Source organism: Protopterus annectens, chromosome 8.part0, assembly GCF_019279795.1.
Source record: "Protopterus annectens isolate FY-2018-M chromosome 8.part0, PAN1.0, whole genome shotgun sequence".
Taxonomy (NCBI): Eukaryota; Metazoa; Chordata; order Ceratodontiformes; family Protopteridae; genus Protopterus; species Protopterus annectens.
The window spans coordinates 1,091,998,480-1,092,019,814 of record NC_056741.1 but is presented as its reverse complement, the minus strand read 5'-3'; the positions used below and the strand labels follow the sequence as shown (position 1 = coordinate 1,092,019,814).

At 42.6% G+C, this 21,335-nt stretch overlaps 1 protein-coding gene across 2 annotated transcripts in view; it reads right to left on the bottom strand.

The window, feature by feature from the left end:
• SMG9 (SMG9 nonsense mediated mRNA decay factor) overlaps nt 1-21,335 on the bottom strand; it is a 684,281-nt gene that overhangs the window by 636,695 nt on the left and 26,251 nt on the right. For both annotated transcript variants that reach the window (XM_044080557.1, XM_044080556.1), the window contains exon 2: nt 1,240-1,314. In XM_044080557.1, the coding sequence (XP_043936492.1) occupies nt 1,240-1,284 (45 nt within the window). In that variant the 5' untranslated portion in view covers nt 1,285-1,314. The remainder of the gene's footprint in view (nt 1-1,239; nt 1,315-21,335) is intronic.

Here is a 21,335-nt window from a genome sequence, read left to right as displayed (position 1 = left end):
ATCAAACTCCTGTTCCACCCTAGGCCTCTTATCAGGTGGGGCATAGAACCTCTAATCAGAGTAATCAAATCTTCAGCCATTTTAAGCATATGTTTCTTAGGCACAGAGCCCGAAATGCTAGGAGAAGCCCCTACAGAAGCTGAACTTGGCCTTCCTCTAAAAGAAGCTCTGGAAACAGAAGGAGAGGCCCTAACTACCTTGGGAAGAGAGGGAAGAACAGTTACCTGAGAAGCCCCTCAGCCTGGCCTACTTCCTGAGAGGGCACATCCTGTAACAGTAAAGTATCTGCCTGAGACTCCATAGAGACTCCTGGCAAAACCTCTGGCTCCCCTGAGCCTTCTAAAGGACCGACGTCGGGACTGCGGTTCCTCACCCTAGACTTCACTGTTTTGTCCTTACGCTTCTTAGATGAAGCAGCCGTCCGAGCATCCGACGGCATAGTATAATTGCAACGCTTCCCAAACACTAACCTAGCACAATCAAGCCTCCTCTTAATAGTGCGCTTATTAAATCTAGCACAAGAGCGGCAACCAACAACGTCGTGTTCAGGCCCTAAACAAGGTATACACAATGTATGATAATCCCTATGCGGTATCTGCTTCCCACAAGAAATACAGTTATTCACTTTTTCTGACATCCGGTAATATACTGAGGCAAGAAAACCAAAATGTTCTAACGGGTTACTTAGCCAACTCTGTACTCGGTCTGAAACTCCGGTTTCGGAAAATCTCAGAACGCCAACCTGCACTCGCAAAATTGCTTCTGCATCGGACCATGCGGCAAAAAAGACTGAGGAAATGACGTCGGTCATGCGCATTAGTACCCTGACGTACTGACGTCAGTCTAAGGCGCCATGACCGACGTCAGCCTTATACTCTGGTATTCGGGCCGACTGGGACGCGGACTATACCCAATAGTCAGGACTGCAGCAAGGGAAGACGAAGAACATCCGCACTTAACTGCCATACACCATAGTGTTGGTTTTGTGTTGTCAATAAATTGGTCTTTTGGTTGGCACCTGCGTGGCTGGTCCTCATTACCTAATTAAGTATAAAGATCAGCATCTGTTGCATGGTGTTACACACAGGCCAAATTAAGGTACTGTCTATATGGTGCATTTCAGAACAGTAATTATGCATCTGCAAGCAGACATCAAAATGCTCATTTGATAGATACAATAAAGCTTCACAATTCATACCATTCTGGGATATGCAATGTCTAAGTGGCTTTACATCTTACCCGTTCTGCAGGAGGTTTAGCAAGAATGATTGGAGTTTTCTGCATGACTGGTCCACCTGTCTCCTCACTACCGTCCTGCAACAAAATCAGAAGAGACTTGTGACACTATAGTACACACAACAGTAAATGTTTGAATAACGCAATAACTGCCACATAAATTTAATGATGGGGCAGCAACCTCCACATCGGTTCCCTCTCCAACTAATCTTCTCCAAAAGTCAGATTCCTCTAGGCGTGCATGGATGCAGTTTCATAGGAAACACCACTATAACAGTAACAATAGCTCATGACATAGGCTGAAGGAGATTTCAAAGTTTAAGCCTTAAAACATATGGAGTACGGTACATAATCTCCAAAACACAGAAATGTACATCAAATCCAAAGCTGATGGTAAAACAAAAGAAGCAACAGATGCAGTTAAAAGTCTTTGGAATGTAATAAAACTAAACAAGAATTCACAACACTACAAACATTTATTTCCTTAACACAATGATGAGACTGTTAAAAAGATCCATCTTTGATCATAAATTTCAAGTGTACCTCAATACGAGGAACATTCTTCATGTTAGGTCCTCAAAAGCTCATGTGGCTCAAAGTTCCACACTGAAAGGTCTGTCACGCATTCAGCGTTAAGAATTTTTTTAAGTGATCTCCATGGTAAATAGATTTCATTCAAATCAACTTATAAAAGAACTTTTTACAGGTAAAAGGTAGCACATTTTAAACATCCCGTGAGCTTTAGTTGCAAGCGTTTCAGATTTTGCCCATTTGTTCCACATTATGAGAGTCAGGGTTCTTCATTTTGGAGAAGGAAAGGTTTAGAGTTATGTCTTTGATAACAGTTAGGTACTACTGCTGCAAATATCAGGACCATTGGAAGATTTAAAATGTAAAGAAAACTTTCCCCAAACTGCCAAGCACCTTCCAACTTCCATTATGTATCATGCACTCTCACTCTTCAGTTTACAAGGATTAGAAAACCAGTAAAGGCAGAGGATGGAGGGAGGGTATACTTCATACTATGGACCACCTTCTTACAGATCTATCATTATGTTAGGTACACAGCTTTTGTATTGGCCAAGAGAGGTCCATCTTCAACAACCACTAGAAAAGAACTACAAGCAAGTCTTCTTGTGAGGCTCAGTCATGGAACCTAGCCCTGAAAACAGTGCACATGAAAGACTACTTGAAAATAATGCCCGACCTGTAGTGGCACTCCTAGCTCTTCCAAAAGTTCCCACTATGGGTCACCAAACACCTGATGAGGACTTCAAAAGAAGAAATCACAGAGAAACAAAAATGTAACTGAAGGGGGGGGGGGTCCTCCAGCTCCACCCAAACTTGTATACCAATTCCAGTCACACCAACTCAAAAAAGAGAGAAATCTCCCACAAAAAGGGCATCACTGCTGGCGCACACTTAGAAATATCAGAGACAATGATGTCTTATAGAAAACGGTGTTCAGCTACCTGACCTCTGGCATCTAGAGCCTCACTAATTGCCTCTTGAAGAATAATACCTTGTCCACCTGTAGGGTAACCCTTCAGAAGATCAAGCTGCAGAACTGCCCAGAGTGGCACTGCATGGAAAAGGACACGGATGTAACCACTGCTGCCATGGAATAAGTTCCTGCGGTAGTTGGAACTGTGCTTTGTATTTTTTTTTTGTCACAAGAAAATTTGCTAACCAACTGGAAAGGGTATTTTTACAACCCACTTTGGTAAACAACTGGTCCTCTTTGCAGAAAAAAAATGGTTCTGCTCAGACAAGCTCCAAGCTGATGTCTGTGGAGGTAAACATGATGAAGCATGTATTCACCATAATTACAGTAAGCTAGTAAATGAAGGAGGGGTACTGGGAAATTTAACAGATCAGTCTGATCAGTCTCTGTTGCATACTACTCAATTGTCCAGAATTTTGCCTCATGTTTTTACCTGTCCCTCACAAAAAGTTTGATTTTTCTGGTAAAACACAGAGGATTATTTTTGTCGCACATTACTCTGCTCTTCTAAGTCAAGCACTTGGAAGTGGGTAACTTTAAAGCTGGAGTATCATAATGATCTCACAAGCTGATTTTGTTCTCGCTGTTCATTTATTTGACTTTGATCCTCCTGTAATGGAGATTAACCTTATATAGGCTTATAACAATTTTGTTCAAAGATGACAGTACTACTACAGAGATCAAAACAAAATGAATCTGTCAGGTTTGGGCTGCAAATTCAACAAAGAAAAACAAATCAATATTCTCTATTATACCAAAAAAACTGAGTTAAACTGAGAATCCCTAAGGTTACACAGTATAAATAAGAAAGGATTTAGTTTGACCACACTTTTGGTTTAATACCATAAATAAGTGCCAATGGAGTGGAAGCTTAAGCAAAGTTACAGGCTCACTAGTTTTCTAACATACAAGGACAAAAGAGCCATAAAATGTGCAACATTGTACTGCATTTCTACAAAATAAGAATTTTCCTTCAGCGTTCACACATTATATGCTATTATACTATGTCATATTTCTCATGGCACTTTTCTCCACGGCTTGCCCCAGTCAAGAAATGTTAACTTACTAACTAAATAAATAAGAATAATGTATAAAATCAAATAAGAGTAAATAACTGCACACAAGTCTTCTGTTTCAGAGAGTACAGTAGGTTCAGAGTACTAAACTACCTGTCCTTGTGGACTGCTGTAAGCCTAGCCAATTCTCTTTGGTGAGAGTCAAACTATGTACTTTTTGTCTGTGAGGTAAACACCTTAACCCCAATATGTGCTGCTGGTCACTTGTCTTAATAGAAGATTTCTCTCTCTTTCTAAACTATGTGAGAATCACTATCTCTTTCTAAACTATATGAGAATCACTATCGCTACATAAATGGCAGCTCCAAATTATTGCTTCAACCACTGTAGTTCTCAACTTGCTCATGTTCAAGTTACTGAATTTGGAATTCTGCGATCTATTTAGCAGAAACTACAGAGCATCATTAATTATTATCTATGGGAAGAACAGACAACAATTTTGGATAACAGTGCCAAAAAAATCAATACTTCTACACTTGCAAGAATGTCAAGCAGATACACTGCAAGAAACATATTTGGGACACTTGATATGCACAAACAGTCTATTAATTTAAGGCATATATCTGACTTCAAGAAATCCTGTCAGATCAGTGAAATGACAGCATTACTTTACTTATCAATCTGGTCACTAATGGAATGCCAGGCAAAACGTGGTCTGTGATGCAAGCGCCAGTGCCCAAAGAAGCCATACAGAAAGCAATCTCAACTTAAAAAGAACATTTGGCAGATAAGAAGGCAGTCAGAATAAATCTCTCAACTTCTTGAAATTACTCCTTACTTGTTGGTTACATTTAATTAATCAAAATTATAACTGGCTCAAACCTAAGCTGCTTGACAGCCTAACCTTCAGCTATAAATGTCAGTGTTTTAGGGGCAACAGTTGATCACCCAGCCTTGTTTTATACCAATAATAATCGTGATAAGTAACACTGTGTCAGTTTTTCATTAACTGCATGTCTTTATACCTTTCTGTTAATAGCACTCTGCCTTTTCTATAATGGGTTTTTACTAGACCAAATATCTGTCTATTCGTATGCTTAGCGTTTCAGACTGAAAATGCTTATGTTACTTTAGTTATGCTTGTTATGTTGCTATGAAACCCGACAAAGATGGTTTATGCCCACTTTCACTGCTCATGTACACCTATGTCACTACTCAGGGGATTGGCTGAAGAATCTTCAGCTCAGCCCACCTACCCAAACAACACACACACATAACTTCGAACCAGCAGAAGCAAAGAGTTCAAAGGCAGAAGAGGAAGCTTCTCATGTCCAAAGGATGGGAGGCTTTCAGTGGAAAGCACCACGCAGAATATCTTTACAGTCCTTTGTTGCAGCAAGACAGGTAACGTCTATTTTAAGAATAGATTTTGCAAATGGCTATTAGGTGAACCTTAATGAAGGAATAATTGAATCCAGAAACAAAATGTTGGAAAGGTAAAAGGACCATGGCAACAGGGGTAAACACAGGGTCCATACCTTCACTGGATGCCAAAGCAGAAAGAGTCCATATGTCTCATATTTTCTGAGTGATAGTCTTTAACAAGAAGTAATAAATGAACATCACTTCCTCTTTGTATGGCCTTTACTATTATCAGAACTTGAGAAACTCTGCATGCAACTTTAATGAATTAAGATTTTATGGTTTATCTGAAGGGTAAGACAGCAATGCCCTGGATGATCACAGACAGGCTTCTGAAGTAGAAAGGGGAACAGAAGTGAGAGAAAGAGAAGCCAAAAGGGGAAATATAACTAACTTTGACTCTGAGAAGCTTGCTGTCTGAATTAATTGAATTTATCATTATATGGGGGGGGGGTGTACAGGGGACCACTTGGCCACCTGTGGACTAGGGAATCTCTAACCTGTACCCACCCTTTTCCACAGGAAGGACAAATATGGACACTTACAGCTGCCTACAGGCATTCTGGAGTACTGGAGTACCCCAAATACAAAAGACTCTGTCAAATTGGCTCTGGCACAATTAGTAAGGCATTAAAAATCAATGTCAGAGTTTGCCCACACAATTTGCCTCTCTTACAATGCACATCAGCACCAGGAATCATCATAGGCAGACAGCCAGTTCCACACCCTCAATGCTGCTTGAGATGGTCAGTAGGAATATTTTCCCCACTCCCCCTTTGCTACATTATGGAATGCCAACAGTCATGTTGTCTGGTTGAAGAGATAGGACTCCTCTAAATGGCTACAATGGACAAAAAAATGCCACGTTGATAGATAAATGAGACTCCTGAGACACTGACAGTCTAGGCACTATAATGCCTCCCCTCACAAAATGGATAATACATTTGTGGTAATGGCTGCTTGAGGAGTCCTCTGACTGAAGAATGCCTAGATTAAACATCATGCCAGATGAAACGGACAGATTTCTGATATTAAAACTGCATGGGCAGAGAACATCAAGATGCTGAAATCACTGATCCTGAAGTGTCCCACACCATAGCCTCATTTGAAATCTAACAGGACAATCTATAACAACTAAGCTGCCATAAGGCCTACAACCTTCAGGTTCTCTGCTGGAAGAAATGGAACCACATGAATGAAAGCAACCACCTGCTGGAGTGACAGGATCCTGTTGAGTAAGGAAAGCTCAAAACCGTAATATCTTAAGTGCAGCCTGTGAAAGGGTGTACTGGAGCTGTGTGCAACTGAGATTTGCAAGGTTGATTGTCACGGCATACGACTGCTGGAGCTCTCTTCTGTGATTCACAACAACCCAAGATAGGGAAGCAATAGATAGTCACTGATAAGGGGGCAGCATGGAATCTGATGGGTTGCAACTACTGATGTATTTGAAGAAAACTCTCTAGACCAAGTTGAAACCTAAAGGAAGAGTCCTCAAAATGATCATGACCGACTGACTCAAAAGTGCAGAAACGTCTTTGAATCTTTGGCTATCTTCATAAGAAAACTGTCGTCTCATAGGTCCTCAGAGCAAAACTAGTCTCCTTATGGCAAGCAAGGAAGTATGCAATGCACCAAAACTACTGAAAAATTTAGGTCACTGAACCGCTAATTAAGGGCCCAAGGTTAATTTTCTCTGGCACCAAAAAGAATCCATTGCTGGTCTGGTTTAACTTCTTGGGTGACTCTCTTGCTTTAACACCTACTTCCTTAACAACTGTTTTTGAATGAGTAGAAGGCAAGGACAGTGACAGAATTCTACGAAGGAAAAGAAAGGAATCTGTAAAACTTCAGAATATAATGCACCTTAGCTTTATGTTCTTATATATGCTACTCTAAGACCTGGCATGTAGAAATCAGCCTTCCGTCACCTTCAGAATGAAACTGTCAGATAACACATCAGGAGGGCTTTGATCTGCCCTGCTGTTGACCACAGCCTCCTGAAGGTTGTAGAAAAACCCCAATGCTACATTCTTGGTCCACAACCTTAGTGGAAACAAGAGAGTACAGACTACCTGCTTCCAGCCTCTTCTGTTGCTACTGCTATGTGCCACAGCAAAACCACATACAGTGATGGCTCCTTCATTTCCTAGAAAAGGTATGCCATCAATGGTGGAATTTTACAACCATATGGCTGATCTGTCCCTTCTCTCTCATTTTCATGACTGCTTGGAGACTTCATGTCTGAACAGGACAGCCCCATTGAAGAGGTATCAATAAAATTTGCCTTGGTGTCCTTGACAATCTGGGTTAAGTGCAGACAAGAGTTTCTCATATACAGTGCCAGACCCTGCTGCTCTGGCAGGTGCTTTTGCCACATTATAATACAGACAGGCTACAACATTATCAGGATACAAGACTATCAGAATTAAAGAAAGGAGCTGCCTGGGTCCAAATACTGTTCTTCAAAAGGATCATCCGTCATCTTTTCTCACACTTTGCATTTTACCTGCCAGATCACTCTGAAAATGTACCATGTAGGTTAGGGTAATTCACTGCCCACAGAAACAGAAGATACAAAGTTGCAACTTCCAAACGTGTCAGTCCCTAAGAGAGTTTCCACGGTTAGATATACAGATGGACGATGAAGGTCTAGGAGCCCTACAAAAGAACCACTTTCAAAACAGTACAGTAGAAAGCCAAGTCCAGCTTCTTAAGAGATGGGTGTTATTCAAAATGCACATCTACTTTAAAAAAAGGGGGGCACCCAGGGGTAAAATGGCAGGCCTGCTAGAGTTTCTGCTGGTGGAAAAAGGACTGGAGTCAGAGAGAGAGTCAAGTCTTTACTCTCCAGCATCACAGGCAAATACTCTCCAAATCAAGGGAAGAAGGGTAGAATCGACAAATCATCATCATCCAAGTTCTCCATGGTAGGGTCTATTGGGGGCCCTAAGTGCTTGGTTTGTCAATGATTTGCTAGCCTTTATCTCAAGCAGATATGACTAAATGACCAAATCCTCTTGATGGGTTGGGAATGGAAAAGTTAGGACTCCCAGATACATATAAAGGTGTGGCTGCAGAGCCAGCAACTGTAGGGTTACTTGGCAGCCCCTTTAAGAGCTTAAAGGCATTTGTTGCAAGGGCATGCTTAAGAGAATGACAAGAGTCTGATGCTACGGTCACCAATGGCTGGAAAAAACAGAGCCAAGATCACCATGGCTTTGGCACCATTCACTTGTCTATGCTAAGAGGCGAGGTCTACAATTACTCCTAGCATGCAATAATTTGTAAACTTGGTAAGCCACAGGTCCCTGACATTGACCTTGACTTCTGATAAATACACGCCAAAGAGAAACTGATCCAACATGTTAATGTAAATCCTGTTATTCTATCTGTAGATCAGTAAGTGAGTGTGTATATTGAACCTAGTCAGTCAAAGTAGTTAGCACATGCATCTGTATTCATCATAGGACTGTGCCAAAATGCCTTCATTTCTCTGTTTTGTGCTTAGATTGCTTTTAACTGTTGGTATTTCGTACATTAGATATTTTTGTAGCTATTTCGATCTGTTGCCATGCACCCATATATATATATGTCGACTGATTTATATCTCACATCTTGCTATTTTTTATGTGGATTTTTCTCACATTGATTCCTTAATTGTGCACATGCTAAAAATAAATATTTCATTTCTACAAAGGGAAAGGTGGGCTCCTGATTAAAAGTCATTGATGAGGTCTGCACCTGTCATCTGGGTTTGAATAACTGCACAAATATATATTTGTCCTGTGTGTCATTAAGAAGGTACTTTGTCAGAAGCAGGTGCAGATTCTAGCAATGTTCTTAGTTCATGACAGCAATATTTATAATCTGTTCCTATTTATTTTAGGCTTTGTCCAGCTTTCTTGCACTACGAGGTTGAGGTGTGTGAGAGAGAGAGAGAAATGCCCTAGTTAGAGTTAGCAGGTGAATTTTATTTTCAAGTGTATTTTCAAGGAATTGTGAGCTTCAAGGGAAGAGAAATCTACTGCTGCTCATGCTAAGCCTACTTAAAACGTGCAACTATTTTGTTTAGCAAATGTTATCACTATTGTGGTATAGAATTTTTAAAGCAGCACAGCAGGTAGCATACTTGCATCTTGATACAGAAGGCTATAGGATGTCCTTCGTGGTTCACTGTTGCAGTCATGACTGTAGGGTTCATTCCTGCCAGCAGCAGTCCCCGATCGGCCAGAGTCCCAAAGTCTGGATCAGGCATCAGCTGAGGTCACTTTTATCCTGACGTCAATGCGCCAGAAGGTATAAAGACCTCAGCTGACGTCATTTCCCCAGTCTTTCTTGCCGCGCGTTGCCCTTTGCAGTTCACTGATGCCGGTCAGCCTGTTCCCGTTTGTTTTTGGATTTAATCCCAGGATTTTCGTTTTATAAAGATAAGTACCCATTGGGGAGGTCTTTTTCTTGCTCCAGTCAGATGTCAGAAAAAGTTAATAATTGTATTTCTTGTGGGAAGCAAATACCTCATAGGGATTTTCACTCTTACTGTATTCCCTGCCTGGGTCCTGACCACAACGTTGCTAATTGTGCGTTTTGTGCTAGATCTAATCGGTGTACTATTAGGCGTAGATATAACTTTGCCTTTTACTATTTTGGAAAAAGGTTTAATTATAACATGTCTTTGGATTCTTTTCTGGCTTCTGGGGTGTGTAAGAGGCGCAAGGATGCAGACAGGCCTCCGAGGTCCACAGCAAAGGATGTTGCTCAGTTATTGCCAGTTGCTGGTTCGACGGTCGTCAGTGAGGTGCCTTTGCAGCCCCTGTCGTCCGCCTCTTTTGAAACAATTGCCTGTACCAACTCCGGTGTGGAGCTGATGGGGTCTTCAGAATTGCCAGGGATTGGACCTTCGGATACTGCTCCCTCAGTTGGGTCCGGAGCCGGTAGGCAGGTACCGGCTTCTGAGGGAGTTCTCTGGCCTTCGCAGCTTCCTGTAAATGTGGATTCAGTTTTACATTCAAAGACCAAGTCTAAGGCTCCAGCTAAAGTGAAATGGTAAGCACAGGCACCTTTTGATCAGGGTCCTAGGCCTCAGAGGCAGATGCTTAGGATGGCTGAAGATCTTTTGACTATGATCAGGGGTTCACATCCCCTCCTGACAAGAAGCCTAGATTACAGTCAGATTATGATTCTTCATACCAAATTTCTGTTTCTTCTGCTTCTTCCCTTGAGCAGGATTATTCTTTTCCTCCTTATGAGGATTCTGATGCTGAAGATTCCTTTCCTTCAGCCTCTCCTCCTGAGGATTATTCTTTTGGTGAAAATTTATATGATATGAGGGTGCATTTTCACTGGGAAGGGCAGGATTTCTCTGAATCCAAGAAAAGGCTTAGGGATTTTCTTCTTCTCCCACAGCATAGGCCTCTGGCTATTCCCCCTGTATTGGACATTGTTGATGATGTTTTTTCGGAAGCTTCTCTCTCTCCTGATTCTTTTCCCCCTGCCCCGGCCAAACCGGATAGGTATTATAGGGTTCCAGATTCTCACACGTTTCTTTTTAAGAATCTTTTGCCTCATCTGGAAACAATTTTTCAGGGTCCTAAGGGTGTTAAAGCGGCCTCTGCTAAAAATCCTATTCCCTTTGACCGAGAGTCCAGGGCTTTGGAGAGATGGGGTAAAAAAGTTTATACTTCTGCTACATTGTCTATTAGGGCTTTGAACTGTCAATTTCATATGCTGACGTATCAGCAATACCTTTTGTCTGTATTTAAACAAAATATGTCAGCTGTGTCCATTGGTGCAGATAATCAGGAGTTACAGGATTTATTGTATGTTATTGAACAGGTGGGTAAACGTACCCTGCATTGTGGTTTTGATTCTTTGGAAGCTTCTTGTATGGCTGCAACAACTGGCGCTGTTATTAGAAAAGCTTGCCGGATCAGGTTAAAGCCAAACTTTTGGATGCCCTTTGCAGCACGATGTTCTGTTTGGGTCCAAAGCTGAAGAGGTATTGAAGAAAAAATGGAGGACAAAGCCAAATCTATGCAGACAGTTAAGGATTTTCTACAGGTGCAACCTCCTAGATTTAGCAGACACTGGCCAGCTAAACCTTGGTCCTTTCCGGCCTCAGACAGGTCTCAGAGAGGCAGATTCAGGCATTCCAGAGGTAGGGGACAGGCACAGTCCCATTTTAGGAATAGGCAGTGGAGTGCCCCCTCTCCCAAGGGAGGTGAAGATAAGTCTCAACCCTACCGAAAACAGTCTTTATGACTCTCCCTTTCTGGTTCCAGGGGCTCCTCTCCTGGAAGCACCTCTGATAGGAAGGATTGAGGGCCACAGAATTGGTACCACATTTAGAAATAGGGCAAGGTTTTTATTCCAGACTTTTCCTGGTTCCCAGGAAGGAAAATTCGTGGAGGCCAATCCTGGACCTTTCAGTACTAAACACCTTCCTAGATATCCCAAAATTCAAGATGCTCACTCTGCAGCAGCTGCTGCCTATGTTGGGCAAGAACGCTTGGATGGTGACTTTGGACTTAAAAGAAGCTTACCTGCATATTCCTATAAGGCAAGAGTGCAGTAGGTATCTGCGTTTCAAAGCGGGCTCTAAGCATTACCAGTTCTCTGTGCTGCCCTTTGGCTTATCTACTGCGCCCAGGTTCTTTACAAAGTGCCTGGCACCAGTAATGGCGTTTTGCAGACAGAAGGGGATTCAAATATACCCTTATCTGGATGACTGTCTTATTCAGGCGTTAGACAAAGACACTCTACTTTGGCATCTAGCTTTTGTGCAACGTCTTCTTCAGTACCTCGGTTTCACACTGAATCTAAAGAAATCAAATCTGGTACCCACACAGCGGATTACTTTCCTGGGTGCTCTTCTGAGTACTTCAACCCAGATGGCTTCCTTGACACCGGACAAAAAAGTGCAACTGGCTTCTTTCCGACACCTGGCTTCAATGAAACAGCTGACTGCAAGAAAAATTCTGCAGGCTTTGGGTTACATGGCTTCCTGCATTCTGCTAATACCATATGCAAGGCTGCATATGAGGAAACTGCAGTGGTACCTCAAGAGTGTATGGTCTCAGCATTACCACAGTTTGGAAACAGTGATCACGATTTTGCCTCGTCTCCAGCAAGAGTTTCTTTGGTGGGCCAAAGCCTGTCTACAGAACAAGGGGAAGCCTTTTTGTCCTCCACCGATTCTGACAACGGATGCTTCAGATTATGCCTGGGGAGCCCACATGCACGGGAGATGTCTTCAGGGTGTTTGGACAAAGGAGCAAACACACCTGCACATAAATTTGAAGGAGATGCTAGCTGTACGGAATGCCCTGATTGCCTTCAGGGACCTTCTTCTACCAGGACAATTGTTGATACAGTCAGACAACACTACAGTGATGTGGTACATAAACAAGCAGGGGGGCTCTCACTCTTACCCCCTGTGCAGATTAGCCATGACTCTCTGGTACACTGCTCTGACCTACAGTGTCGACTTACAAGCGCAATTCCTGCCAGGGAAAGACAACACTCTGGCAGACACATTGAGCAGGCACATTTCGGATCCACACGAATGGATGTTGGATGTTCGGATACTCAGGATGATTATAAAGGCTTGGGGATGTCCGGACATAGATATCTTTGCATCCCCACAAAATCATCTTCCAACATTCTGCACAAGGACCTACCACAAACTAGCATGGAAAGTGGATGCCCTCTCATTCAGTTGGAAACACCTCTCAGTATATGCTTTTCCTCCTTTTCCTCTTCTACCTCGGGTACTTCTGAAGATAAAACAGGACAGACCGCAAATGATTTTACAGGCTCCCAATTGGCCTCGCCAATTCTGGTATTCCACTCTGATGAACTTGATTCAGGAGTCTCCCTGGATTCTGCCTCAAATCCCTCATCTACTGTCTCAACGGGACGGCCGAATACTGCACAGTCATGTCAAAACTCTGAATCTAGCTGCCTGGCGGATCCAGGGTCTGTAAACACCTCTGCCCTTTCCAAACAGGTATTGGACGTAATCCTTGAAGCTAGACAGCCCAGCACTAGAAAATCTTATGTGGGTAAATGGAAAAGATTTTGCTCCTGGAGTCAAGTCCAGGGTGGTGATTCTGCTGTTCCGAACATTCCTCTGATTTTACATTATCTGACAGAGTTGTTACATATGGGCCTATCTTTTTCGTCTGTTAAGCTTCATGCTTCTGCTGTTTCTGCACATTACGATACGGATCCTCCGCTTTTTTTTCATCCATTACTTAAACAATTTCTTAGAGGGGCTAAGAATATTCGGCCTCCTATGAGGGCTCCTGTTCCCACTTGGGATCTTAACTATGTTTTGGAGAAATTAACCTCGTCTCCTTTTGAACCTGCAGCTTCCACGGATTTGAAATTTTTGTCTTGGAAAACTGCTTTTCTTTTAGCTCTTACCTCTGCTAGAAGAATTTCGGAATTGCAAGCACTCATGGCTGTGGAACCCTTCCTTATTTTTCCTCAGGACAGGGTATCTCTACGGACTAATCCCACCTTTATGCCCAAGGTGGTTTCGGCAGTGGCCTTGAATCAGTCTATTCATTTGCCTACCTTTTTTCCTAATCCTCAAAGTGAGGAAGAAAGTCTTTTGCACTCTTTAGACGTGCACAGGCAGCTTTGTTTATACCTGGACAGGACCAAGATTTTCCAGAAATCTGATCAATTGTCGCTTATGCTCCTACTGTTCAAGGGAAAGCAATCACTAAGCAAACTATTTCCAAGTGGATTGCCCATTGCATCAAGTTCTATTACTCTTATCATGGCAATCCAGTTCCTGTTAATGTTAGGACTCATTCTACCCAGGCTACTGCTACTTCAGCAGCTTTTCTTTGTGGGGTTCCTACCAAGGATATTTTGGAGGGAGGCTGCTACTTGGGAGTTCTGTACATACTTTTTCTAAGCAATACAACCTCCTTCTCTATTCTAAATCCAGGGCCGGTTTTGCTTCTGCGATTTTGCAAGGTTTTGTGACCGCAATCTCGGTTTCTCCTCCAGCCACCCTTTCTTAGCTTTGGGACTCAACCCTACAGTCATGACTGCAACAGTGAACCACGAAGGACATAGTACAGTTGTGTACTCTTACCATAAATGCAGATGTTCGAGTGTGTTCACTATTGCAGTCTGGGTTACCCTCCCTCCTGCCCCCTCTTTTGTTTTTTCTTTGAGTATTATCTGTTATGAGGTATTTTGAATGATGAGGTTTTGGGCATGGTTTCTTTTTTAGCCTTTTCCTTTTGGGCACCTGACATCTGGGGCAAGAAAAACTGGGGAAATGGCATCAGCTGAGGTCTTTATACCTTCTGACGCATTGATGTCAGGATAAAAGCGACCTCAGCTGACGCCCTATCCAGACTTTGGGACTCTGGCCGATCAGGGGCTGCTGCTGGCAGGAAGAACCCTACAGTCATGACTGCAACAGTGAACACACTCGAACATCTACATTTATGGTAAGAGTACACAACTGTAATTTCTACTCCCACAACATGTAGATTTGTATTTTAAGGAGGTGGAGTGCTACAGTCCTGAGTATGTCCTCCTTTGGATGAGATGCCTAATAACTATGAACTTATTTTTCAGTCTGCCACCCATTCCCTATTGCAATATACCAGCTTAACATTTTTTTTTAATATAACGTAGGCAATTTATTCTTCAAGGGCAGCAGGCATCGGATTTGTAGATTAAACACTGAAATATAAAGTTGTTTTCTAGCAACAACCTCTTCACTGGTTTCAGATCTCTTTAATGTGGAATTATTCAGATAACTTTTACTTAGGTTCATAGGTTCGTACTTTATCTGCCCTAGGGCATTTATAAGCCTAACCAGAGTGTGTGTGGCTTTCACCACCCCTTAGGATGAGAATACTATGCCCATTTAGGGTTTAGTTTACTGTGCCTCGGTCTAGTAGTGACACAGAGATGACCCCCGGGGTAAACCTACGATCTCCCATCCACTTGTCAAGATTTCTCTTGAATAGAGTTAGTGAGGGGCTCTGCCAAACATGGATTGGGATTCTGTTCCAGAGTGTAGGGAGCCTCTGGGTTATGAATCTGTCCCTCCAGCACGTCCTATTTATTTCTGTGTTGAGGTTTAAGTCTCTTGCTCTCGTGGCTCTGATGGATTTGGATTTTCTGAGGTGGAGCATGTCCATTAATTCCTGATTGTACATGGCCTTGTACGTCAGGCACAGGTCACCTCTGAGTAGGCAGTATGCGACTGAATAGAGCTGGAGTTTCTTCAGTCGGGCAGCATATGACATATGTTTAAGACCCTTTATCCTCTTGGTGAGGAACTTTTGGGGTCTTTCCAACTGCTGCAGGTGTCGGGTAAGATACATCCCAAATGGGGCATTGTACTCAATCATTGGCCTGATAAGAGAAGAGTACAGGGACACGACCTCTCTTGATCTAGATGTGAAACCCTTCATGATAAGGTGGGCAATATAGAAGGTCTTCCTAACCACTTTGGCAATGTGAGTGTCAAATGAGAGGTTACCGTCAACCTGGGTCCCTAGGTCCCTGATTACCTAATCCATTAAGTACGGAAGACCACCTATGTGGTAATTTGTGGGTACCTTGTTTTTCCCAAAGGGTATGACTATACATTTTTTGGCGTTCAGCTTAAGGCCATGGCTCTGGCACCAATTATCCGTTTCTATAAGGCCTCTCTGAAGGATGCTTGTGTCCGCTGGAGTATCAATTATGACGCCCAGTTTGCAGTCATCTGCGAACTTTGTCAGCCACAATCCTCCTATGTTTGCCTGTACCTCAGAAAAATAAATGCCGAACAAGAGGGGTCCCAGGACTGAGCCCTGTGGGACACCGCTTGTGACCGGCTTAGAGTCTGACATAGCTCCAGCAAATCTGACCCTGTGGGTTCTGTCCTTGAGCCAGTTGCAACCCATCTTGTGACATATGGGTTTACATTTAAGCTGGTGAGTTTGTCTATGATGCCCGAGTGGGGTATTGTCAAAGGCTTTTGCAAGGTCAAGGTAGGCTGTGTGAACTGCCTTACCCTCATCAATGGCCTTAGTGACCGTTTCAAAAAAGTCGACCAAGTTCAAAAGGCAGGATCTGCCCTTGACAAAGCCAAATTGAGTAGGATCCAATGTCTGTAGGTCCCCAATGTCTTTGTTTATGAGTTCCATAATGATCCTCTCCATAGCTTTGCAAACCAGGCTCGTCAAGCTTATGGGGTGGTAATTTCCAGGGTCCGTAGAAGCACCGCCTTTGTGAAGTGGGACCACTGTTGCCGTACGCCACTCTCTGGCTATGTATCCTGTAGTAAGGCCAAGATTAAACAGCAGCCTTATGTGTGGGTTTAGTTCCTCTTGGAGTTCATGTAGCACACAGCCCGGGACACCGTCCGGTCCCACTGATGCTGTGTTTTTAGCTTTAGAGAGGGCGGCTCTCGCCTGGGCATCTGAGATGTTAGGGAGGCTACACTCTGCTGGGATAGTTATTTCTCCTTTTGGGGAGGAGGGGGAGGAGAAATTTGCACTGAACCTGTCTGCCAGAATGTTGGCAAGGTCTGTGGGTTCAGTGTATTTTGTGTCATTCTGGACTAATTCTGAGCATATCTGGGAGTTTCCACCCAGGTTTCTAACATAGCTAAAGAAGGCCTTGTGATTGTCTTTTGTGTCTTTTGCGATTTTTCTCTCAAAGTTGGCCTTGGATGATTTTATGAGTGATCGTAGTTTTTTGCTAGTACTGATCAGAGATGCCTTCCCTTTTTGGGATTTTGCTCTGTCATGTAGTAGCTTCCTCCTCCTGTTGTAAAGTTTGTTTATGGCTGGGGTCCACCAGACCGGGCGCCTGCCTTTGGGGGAATGGGTCTTGGTTTTATTTGGATCGCATGATCCATGCATTCTTGAAGGTGCCCATAGAAGGCATTTGTAAAGGATTCAGCAGTGTGGGTTGTGGTTTTCACTGGCCCAGGGGCCTTGAAGGATACCACTTCAGTCTTAAAAGTGTGAAGTTGACTTTTGAGAAGTTCTTCACTGTGGTCTTTTGTGCAGGGGTGGGGGCGGGATGTGGATTTCCAGTGAGATTAATTTATGGTCTGATCTCACCAATGAGGGATATACTTCCGGTGTGGAGCATTTTGTCCCCATGTTTATGATGATCAGGTCTAGTATATTGTCTCCTCTTGAGGGAATGGTGACTAGTTGTTCCATCGCATTTGAGTTTATGAATTCTAGGAACCTTTGGGCTAGGGTGTTGGGGCTTGTGTAATGTTCCCAGTCTATGTTTGGGTAGTTGAAGTCTCCCAATATGATGGTATTTGGAGAGACATTCATACTCTCCAGTGTCTTCAAGAAGGCTGTGTGGGGCTCCTGAGTTTGAGAGGTGATCTGTAGCATACTACAAACTGTAAGGCAGTTTTGCCTATGGTTAGTTGCACCTGGATGGTCTCCGATGCTTCGTGCGTTGCCACTAACCTGGAGGTGTGGGTATCTTTGATGAATATGGATACTCTCCCTCCTTTTGTGGATCGGTCCAAGTTTTGGGGCCGGAAAGCATGATATGAGGTAAAACCTGATAGTGCTGGGGTGCTCTCAGGAGCCTTGAACCAGGTTTCAGTCACTGCACAGACATTGATGTTCTCCATACTGAGGAGGGCTTCGAGAGCATGCATCTTGAGGTTTAGACTTCTGGCATTGAGCAGCATTACCCTTAGTTTTTTTCCACTTGTGTTTTCTAGGGAGGTAGGTTTGTCATTTGGGCCTTGCCTAAAAAAAACACTATGGGGGTGGCAAGAGCCTTGGCCAATATCCGGAAGCCCAGGGGTGGCCGGTGCAAGCCATCCCTTGCGAAGCAGCGTGGCTTGTCAAGCATGTCATCCCAAGCAGACAGACATTGGATCCCCTTAGAATGACACCAGTAATTAAGCCAATTGTTAAAACTGATCATTTTGTCTTTGTACTGTGGCATCATTCTTGGTGAGGGTAAGATGCTGCTCAGGGTCAGGGTCATACCGGCCTGGGCTACATAATCAGAGAGCTCCTCTATGTCTCTTTTCATGTAGTCCAGGGAGGTACATCTCAGGTCGTTCACACCGGCATGTACAATGACTGAGTCATATTTGTACTTGCTGTGGAGTGACCTGAGTGCTTGTGTTATGTGGCGGATTCTAGCTCCCGACAGGCAGCTTACTGTGACCTTTTCCTTCTTCAGTCTGGTGAGCGGGACGTCAGTGTGTCTGACTATGGAGTCACCTATTACAAGTGTGTCTGGCATGTTGTTTGGCCTTAATGGCTGTGACTGTTTAGCACACTGACTTTGTGAACTACGTGTTGCATGTGCTATGTCTTGAGGTGGCGGTTGCTTGGGTGTCTGCTTTGGAGGCCTCTGTTGTTTTGGTAGATTTTTAATCAGCGCCTCAGAGTATGTTTTTGTGTGTTTATGTGTTTGGTTTGCAGTTGTGATAGTTCTATGTGAGACTGGGTTTGTGGTGTGCGTGGTTACCTTCTCCTCCTGACTGGTCTTGCCAGTACTGAGTTGAGAGAGCTCAGCCTCCAGTTTGGCTATATAGTTGCATCTCTCGCATATATTTGTATTTGTTGGGAGGAGGAGAGGGTTGTCTGTGTACATGAGGCAATTGTAACATTGCCTCAAGATTCCCAGATTCACCAGCTGAACAGGAGAGGACGGCAGCAACTGACCCTTTGACATGCTAGAATAGTGAAAAAGATTGCTGTGTAACCGAGTCAGAAAGGACCTATAGGGAAATGGGTACTCAAGGGAATTTAGGTGAATGAAGTATTTACTTTTGTTTAAGAGTGCTTTACCTGTATAAAAAATGCTTTAGGAGCAAGTGCTGAGCTTTTCAGATAGAGTATAGGCTGTTTAGATTGCAAGTAGAGCAGTTCTAAGGGAAAAATTGAAGAGCAGACTTTACGGAACCAGAAATAGTTTAAACTTGATTAACCGGCACTGCCCAATGCTGCGCAACTTCGCACAAAAACTGGCTTTATAGTAGGGGGTTGAAAAGAGCCAGGAATTGACCCAAAATGGCCAATAAACTACAAGTTGCTGGGCTGGAACCACTCCTCTAGGGACAAATAGGTTGCACAGTGCTCCCCACTCCCACTGGTGAACAAAGAAGCTTCCTGCAAATATTCTGCATATCAATTGATATTGGTGGATTGTATGACAGAAGTTTGAGTAGAGTGGCCCTTTATGGTTGAAATGTTCTGAATTGGGCAGGTTGTCATTATTAGTTCATATGATTTGTTTCATTGTTTAAAGGAAAAATGTTCAGAACTATAAATTTAAAACATGCTCTAACAAGTGGTGCTGTATTATACAAGGGATATAATTCAATTATTATACAGTACAATTAATACAGTCAGGAAGGTGAATCAAATAACTTTTCCATGGTTCTAAAAATGTGTGCAAGGAGCCTATGATTTGAAAACAGCCCACCCTGCCACTGGCCAGATGCATTTTCTTTGAATGCGGGTTTCAATGTTGTTTCAGTGAATGCGGGTTTCAAAGGTAGAGAAGTTTTAATGCTAAGTCTGTTTTCATTGTAAGACTATTGCTTTGTTTAGGTTTAGTAAATGTCTGTCAGTGTTTGTGCTATAAAAGTTGTAAATGAAATCCAAATATCTGTAATCATTGTAGAAGTAAAGCATAAAACAGTATGCACACTAAGATATTTGAACAGTGTCTATGACAAATGGGAAGAAATACCAACAAAAAGTCTCCCTGCACGGAGGAAGTTGCACAGCAAGAAAACAGAACAAAAATAATAAATAGCCAGCAACAAGGTAGCTGTGAACTATAATATAAGTTTAATAATATTCAGACTTCATGAAACAAACAGACCGGTTTTGGCCTGGAATTAAACTGGCCTTCGACCGGTTTCGGCCTGGAATTAACCTGGCCTTCTTCAGTGCTATAAAAAACAAAAAAGACATGGGAAGTCTTAAATAATAAAAAATAAATGAAAGAGAAAACATGACTGGCTGACATTAATTCATCATAAATATTCATTAAGCCCTGGACTAAAGAGGGCACCAAGTTTAGTTATCCATTTCTTCTCTTTGGTGTTGAGTCTACTATGCCATCCAGATTTGTGAGTGCGATCACCAATAAGCTTATCAATAATAATGAAATTAAATTTGGCAGTCTGATGTTTTAGCATGTGTTTATAGAGCGCATTGGTTATTCTTTTACATTTAATGTCACTCAAATGCTCGGAGACACGTAGCTTAAATGGTCGAGATGTCTGACCAATATAAAATGACTGACAGCTGCAGCATGCCATGTAAATAACCCAGTCGGTATTACAGTTGGCAAAAAACCTGATGTCATAAAAAAATACTGCTATTTTTGCTGGTGAATTCCTTTGTTTTCAAAATATATTTACAGTTGCTACAATGGCCGCAAGGGATCCAACCAGTAAGTTTATCCCCCAAGATAGTAGTTTGACATAACTGGGGTAACATGGAGTCAGAATGATGCTTATAGTGATTTAAAAGAAGCCCCTAAGTTTTTTCCTTTTCTAAAAGAAAAGGAACAAGCTGTGGGAATCAAAGTATTTAGTGCAGCATCGGCCTTCAATATATTCCAATTGTCCCTAACAATATCCATAAACCTGTTAGCGTTCCTGCCAAAAGTGGTAGTGAAACGTAATGTGTTCGAAGACAATGATTTATTTTTGTATGTCAACAAATCCTGTCTTGTAAGACCCAATGCATAATTCTTCACCATGGTTACATAACCCGAACTGTAGCCCCTATTAATAAATCTGTCATAAAGATCCTGGCAGTGGTACCTAAAACTATGATCATCCGAACAACTGCGGCTGATTTTGATGAATTGCGATTTAGGAATGTTCCTGGCAATGTGTTTTGGATGATAGCTGGAGGCGTGGAGTAAAGTGTTATATTGTGGGAACTTCCTATATACCTCAGTGTTAAGGGTATTATCATCCTTTCTGGATATCAAAACATCCAGAAAAGTGATGCGATCTCGATCATAGGTGATAGTAAAGTGAATTCCCCATTTATTATCATTAAGATATTCCATAAATTCTTTGAGATATTCAATATCAGATCTCCACACCATCCAGGAATCATCTAAGTATCTTCGCCAGATATCAATTTCTGGCAGTTTTAGAT